This window comes from Primulina eburnea, chromosome 5, assembly GCF_022965805.1.
Source record: "Primulina eburnea isolate SZY01 chromosome 5, ASM2296580v1, whole genome shotgun sequence".
Classification (NCBI taxonomy): Eukaryota; Viridiplantae; Streptophyta; class Magnoliopsida; order Lamiales; family Gesneriaceae; genus Primulina; species Primulina eburnea.
The window spans coordinates 32,693,570-32,700,888 of NC_133105.1; the positions used below are offsets into that span (position 1 = coordinate 32,693,570).

Genomic DNA, 7,319 nt, shown 5'->3' on the forward strand with positions numbered 1-7,319 from the left:
CACATCCTTCAACATGTCATATTTCCACCACTTAATAAAAACATGCATGTAATATCATTTTATTTTGAAACCAAGCATCCAATATATCTTTAAATGTCCAATTTAAATAATAAAAAGCATAGACAATTAAAAATCATAACTTAACATATTAAAAAATCATAAAAATCCATAAACATTTTAAAATAAACATTTAAATCATAACATTTAAAATAAACGTTTTAGCATATTAAATCATAAAAATTAAACATATTAACGTCTTAAATATCCATACACATTTAAAATTTACATATTAACATATAAACAGACATAATCATATTAACATATAAAACAGCATTCAGGACACTGCCGTGACGTTTACTAATTTTTAGGTGTAAAAAGACCGTTTTACCCCTGAAAGTAAAATTTCACATTTTTGACATTTAATTAATTTCATTGACTTTAACATGTCCCAAATAATTATTTAAACTTACATGAATTTTCTCACATTTTTATTCAGCATAAATCGAGGACTTTTAATTTAATCTTTAAATAAGACGTATTACTGCGTTTTAATCCCGAATTAAACAAAAACTTAATATAAAATTCCCAAATTAAAAATATAGACTTTTAATAATTATTTAAGCTTAAATATAATTTTTCATAATTTTATAAAGCTTAAAAACGAGGCTTTTCAATTAACTCGTTAATTAACGTTTAGTGCGGCGATTAAAACCCGATTAAAACAAAAACTCATTATTTTGATCCCAAATTTTAAACATAATATTTTTAGTATTTATTCTACCCTTCCAAGTCATAAGCCACCCCCGTGGATCAACAGATTCATTTTTAGCTTTATTATTTTCGTTTTTGACACATCGACGAACACGCCGAGCCATCTCCCAATTTACTCGAGCCACGCCCGAGCCACCTCGAGCCTAAACTTAGCCAACCCACCTAGGGACCCTACTGACCAAGACCAGCCCGTTAAACCAGCTCTGGCCCGCCCAAAACAATTCTGAAACTTGGCCCAACTTTCTGCACTCTCCTAAAACTCACGTTAGAAGACTCCTAGTCATCCTAGGTCACATCCAGCCGAGCCACCCCCGAGCCCAGCCGACCCTGACCAACCGTGGACCACGCCCAGACCCTGACCAACCAGCCCAAGCCCTGGACCCCACGCAGCGAGCCACTGAACCCCCCAGCAGCCTCGCGCGTGCACATGCTACCCATGCGCTTCATCAAGTACCCTCGATCCACAGCGCACCCAAGCTGCACCAGCCCCTAGCCCAGCCCTTGTGCACCCTCCTAGGACCATAAGTACCTAGCTTAACCCAGCCCTAAGCCCCTGGCCGAGCCTCTTTCTTCCCTGCAACAGCAGCAAACCTGCGCCATGTTATTTCTAGTTTCTCGGGTGGAGTCCTTGTTGGCAAGGACTCCTCCCAGCCCATGGTTTTCGAGTCCTAGCGTGGCTAGGACTCTTCACTTGACTCATACATGACCCTAGCCCAGCCCTGGTCCAGCCAAAGCCAAGCCATGCATCACCTTTCCCCTTAACCAAACACACAGCCACCATAACTTGAAATTGGGTCCAGCTTTGTTCCATTCTTATGTGCAGTCCGTGCGTGTGTTTGTATGACTAAAACTTGTGTTAATCGTGCCCCTTAAAATCCTAAGACATGGCAGCCCCTTAGTCAACATAATAATCATGTTTTTGGATGAAAAATCAAGAGTTCAAACCATGGGGATGCATAGTTGCGAAAATATTATATGATGTGTGGCTTGTTTTTCATGCAAAACGATTTTAAATAATTACTGAGTAAAAAGAGATATGGCGTGCCTTTGCGTGTTTTACGCACGAAAAAACGTCGACGAATCGAATAGCGATAACGAGGAGACGACGGCTTGAATTTTCCTAGCAATCAGAATGCTTTCTTTGCTTTTCCTTGTAAATTTCAAACTCTCCTAGTTGCTATGGTGTGTGCCGTGAGTTGACTTTGGAAGAAAGAGTCTGATTTGTTGAAAATAGAGTGGGGCGTGAGTTATGAGTGCAAGGGGTGGGGTTTTGCACTTTATATATTTTAATTAATCCCTAAACAAGGTTTAGGCCTATTAACCATGATAATTAGGTCCATTAGTGCTCAATTCAAATATTAAAAATATTTTTGCTTAAATAAGTTTTTGAATTTATTAGCCGGGTTGCTATTACGTTTGTATTTTTGTTGAAAAATCAATACCGATAAAAATTACGTCCCGGTGTATAAAATCACCTCAAAAACCCCTTATTTTAAAAAATATGAAAAATCATCACCCATATTTTAAATAATTAAAAACAATTATTTAATAAAAATATTTTCTATTTTTCAGCTATCGGTCTCCGTTCCTCGATCGTAACTCGAATAACCTTTTAAAATACATTTTAATGCAGCAATGAAGAAAATATATTTTAAACAAGCAAATATGCACAACATATTTAATCCATGCAATCAAAAAATTTAATTAAAATACCAAAGAATTTAATAACTCGTATGCACGTGGTTCGCATGGCACCATTTAATTTTCGGGGCGTTATATTCTCCCTCCCTTATATTTAATTTCGTCCTCGAAATTCGCTTATCCTCGATACTCAAAAGTTTAGACTTAGTTCTAGTATCTCAAAAATTCACGCTTCCGCTGCGCTTAGTTCTAGTATCCCAAAAATCCACGCTTCCACTGCGCTACTCTGATAAAACTTAAGTTCATTATGTCTCCTTGATCTCAATTTAATTTTTCCTTCTAAATACTTATTTAAATATCTAAATCCTTGATCCCAATCAAAAGTTATTATTTATCGTATTAAGAAAAACAGTATTGGGAGGACCACAAAAAAATCAAAACAAATTTTGCCCTAGTTCGACTTATGTTTCAACATAATGTGGGCAACACTCGCAGCATGCCTAATCTATCTTGCATTTGTTAGTCGCCTAACCCCAAAAAAATAGTCCAGTGGTCTATATTTTACGTAGTAATTATTTTTATCTAGAATTATTTTGAAGTTGACATGATATTTAAACTCTTATTTGTTAAAAAAACTACATTTTGACTTTTTTTTTTTTAAAACAATTCAAAATGTAGTTTATTTAACAATTTATGGAGTTTAAATATCATCTCATCAAAATAAAATATGGACAAAATTATTGATGTTATCGCAATTATCTATTTATTTTCCAATTTGGGTTTTATTTTTTGATGAAATTTTTATTTTTAGTTAGATATATAATATGTCTGACCAAACTTTTTTAACTACTACAAACAAATTAAAGTGCCAAATTAAATATTTAAAAAATTATTTTATTTGGAAAAAATATATAATTTTTTTATTAAAATTGTCACACAATAATTCACTATGCTGCCTATCTAACAATAGTTAAATTTAATTGATTAAGTAGTCTAAGTTGCAAGATTAAATGATTATTTAATATTATGATGTATAATATTAAAATCAACATTTTATATTAAATTTTTTTCCCAATTAAAAAAAATCAAAAAATAATAACATTTTAACTGTTCCACATAATCTATGCTACAATCAAAGCTTACATTTATTAGCCCACCCTAAAAAAATAAAATAATTGTTCGACATTTTACATTTATTTGTGAAAATGTTTAGCTTGTATAATCTTAATTGTCTTAATTTGAAGATAGAGTTGTTTCAATCCAAAGCTCTGATTATTACATTAAAATTAAATTTGTAACAATGACATGTAAAATTAGTTGAAAATAATATGTATTATTTTTTCCTATTTAAACCCTCCTCTGCACCATGCAATTTCCCATTAATTCCTTTATTTCTCCATCTTTTTTCTGGTAAAATCCATTAAGTACTTCATAATTAAGAGATTGAAAATGGCACTTATAACGAATCTTGCTTTCAATTCCTACAAGATGATGTCTTATTTTCCTGATGCTAATGATATCAGACCTTCTCGCAGAGTTTCCATGGCGTCGACACTTCATTCTTCTTCAGTGTATCTTCTTGATTCTAATTTTTCTTTTTTTTTTCTTTTTTTTTTCTTTTTTTTTTTACAATATCGATAGATGTTCTCTTGATATGGATAAAAGCACCCGCATGGAGTCTTCTTTCAATAACATCATTATCTTTAATCTTATTTCTTAACCAGTTGAAAATTGTGCTGGTTTATGAACAAATTACGTTACGCACAAATATTCATGTGTGGAAAAATAATGTATATTTTAGTTCTTGACTTTTCATATATAACTACTTTAAATTATTTTGCATGTTCTAAATATTGTCCATATTAAAAAAAACCACAAGGATGGCTTTGACGTTAATTAAAAGTCCAAAATATAGTGTCAAAGCGGCTCTGACTCGATGTTTTTTTACTATGTTTTATTCTTCTTGATTGTAGGGAGGTAACAAACCTAAAAGAACCATTCACTGCCCCGAGAAATGAACTCAAACAAGTGACTCGTTTCATGCCACCAGAAAAAGGTGAGATCATAAATGGGGTGAATGATTGGGTCGAAAACAATATCTTGGTGATGCTAAAAGACGTCGAGAAATCTTGGCAGCCGAGTGACTATTTACCCGACTACACTTCCGAAGGATACGAAGATCAGGTCAAAGAACTGAGGGAGAGAACCAAAGAGATCCCAGATGACTTTTTCGTTGCATTGGTTGGTCACATGATTACGGAGGAAGCACTTCCAACTTATCAGACATTTTTTAGTACATTTGATGGAGTCAGAGATGATACTGGTGTTAACCCCACGCCTTTGGCAGCTTGGCTCCGAGGGTGGACTGCAGAAGAGAATCGGCACGGCGATCTTCTCAATCGATATCTTTATCTTTCAGGGCGCGTTGATATGAAGCAAATCGAGAAAACCATACAATACTTGATCAGTTCTGGAATGGTAATATAATTATATGTAATTAAGTAATAATAAACTTATTCTGCTGCATGTTTTTTGAGTTTTTAACCTTGTCATTCTGTACTTTAAAACTAAAAGGATGTACGCACGGAGAACAACACATATCATGGAATTATCTACGTTTCATTTCAAGAAAGGGCAACCTTCATATCTCATGGAAACACTGCTAGGCTTGCCAAAAAATATGGGGATACAAAACTGGCTCAGATTTGTGGGGTTATTGCCGCAGATGAGAAACGCCATGAAATTGCCTACACCAGAATTGCCGAGAAGTTCTTTGAGATCGAACCTGATGACATGGTTAGGTCTTTCGCTGACATGATGAAGAAGAAAATCGTAATGCCAGCCCATATGATGTATGACGGTGTGGATAAAAATCTTTTCATAAACTTCTCAGCCGTCGGACAACAGATTGGAGTTTACACTACCAGGGACTATACAGACATTATGGAATACTTAGTGGACAGATGGGGTGTGGAGAAGTTGACAGGCCTCTCAGACGAGGGGCGTAAAGCACAAGAATATTTGTGTGGGTTAGTTCCAAGGTTCAGGAAGTTAGAAGAGAGGGCACAAGCACAGGCAAATCAAGCATCGGCCAGCGTTCCCTTTAGTTGGATATTTGGTAGAAAGATTTGAATATCATACATATTGATGCAATTTATGAGTATTGACTAATAATGATAATCATAAATAAGCATACATGGAGAATACCAGTTCATAGGCTTATACAGGATGATATTCATGTACCTAAATAATTCATGTACTATATTATGCAAATATATGTATTATATATCTCAATTAATATACTTTATTTGGTATATTTATTCAACAATCCCCTTGAACTTTCAAAAGAAGTTGTTCTTAGCAAATGAAATCGATCATCTTGAGGGAATCAACAGTGGCTATGAAATAAGGCCAGGTTTTAATTTTCGAAAGCGATAAAAAGGACGAATGATAAACACAAGTACACACAAGATTTATAGTAGTACACTCTGAAAACAATAATAATTTTTACAAGAATCTTTTTCCTCTCAAACTATGTTCTTTTGACTTATCTATGTATGTGAATTATGACTTAATGACAGCTACCCATAATTTAAAAAAAAATTAGGAAACAATAATATATGTCAAATACCTAAAATATCTTTATATAAATAATTAATTCGATCCATCCATATATTAACAACAATGACAGATTCATAATATGTATTTTCAGAGTAGATGCCTTACAAGTCAACGATTGGCTAGGGAATTTATTGACTCAAGTTATAGTAAGCAATCTTTATTTAATATAAATCATTATTTCATGGTTTGTTATTTCTTTATCTATATACATATGTTATCAACATAGATAAAGACCTTGATTATACTTTAATACAAATGAATCGTAATTCAATGTTGAAACTCATGTGTAAACACTATATAATCTAAATTCGTTCCTAGTCGATTCAGCCACCTAAAACATGGATAAAGGTCGCTTGAGCTCGAGACTAGCATCTGTGATGTTGTGTACCATGTGATAATTATACCGAACAACCCTCTCTCAGACTTTCCAAGTGGTTATCATTCATCGAGAGGATAAGTTTGTGGTTATGATTGTACACCGTTAGTCCTTACGACCCGGAACAACACTGAGGCTTTATATGCTAGGGATGTGCTTTGACTCGTTTACCGGCTCCAGGAGAGTCATCAAGTGACGAGATTGAGTACAGTTTCGACACATGTAGGAGCCAATGCATTGTAGTTGGGAATTTACCGCTCACCTACGGGTGTGGATATCCTGTGATCTGATAAAATAACAGTGTGTGGATTCTCTAGCCGGAGTATGAGATGTATGTTGGAGAAGGAGTTCTCTAATAGTACATGTGATGCCAATATTTATAAGTGTCACATATTTGTCGAATTATTATGCAACCCTTGATGAACCTATGGTTGCAGATTTAATCGAGATATATGAGATGAAGGGACCATACTGTACGTTAAACATAATCGACTAGTTATTGCAGGCACTGTTAGTGATACTTAAGGAATCATGGGGCAATGCTACTAGACACTCTTACCATGATTCGATGGGTTTAATCAGAAATATGATTTCTGACATTCTAATGATCAATTGTTGATACATAAAATGGGACAAATTAGGCTAAGCCCGAATAAAATATTATGTCTTGAATCACAAAGAGTGGTGAACCCACAACTAGCTGTATCCCTAAACCATTGAGGGTCACACAAGCACTGGATCATTTTGTTCTCGTTGAGAAAATAAATTCAAGAAATTGAATTTATATTATGATATAATAAATTCAAGGAATTGAATTTATGATAATTACATTTTGAGAAAATAAATTCAAGGAGTTGAATTTATTAGATAGTAAATTTAAGAAGTTGAATTTATAAAATTGGTGAATTTA

General features: G+C 33.9%; 1 protein-coding gene across 1 annotated transcript; it reads left to right on the forward strand.

Moving 5' to 3' along the window:
- Positions 1–3,793: 3,793 nt before the first annotated feature.
- LOC140831813 (stearoyl-[acyl-carrier-protein] 9-desaturase, chloroplastic-like) lies at positions 3,794–5,714 on the forward strand. The gene is made up of 3 exons (XM_073195550.1): positions 3,794–3,983; positions 4,386–4,890; positions 4,987–5,714. Exons 1-3 carry the CDS (start codon positions 3,862–3,864, stop codon positions 5,542–5,544), a joined length of 1,185 nt encoding a protein of 394 aa, XP_073051651.1. The 5' UTR covers positions 3,794–3,861; the 3' UTR covers positions 5,545–5,714.
- The last annotated feature ends 1,605 nt before the right edge of the window (positions 5,715–7,319 follow it).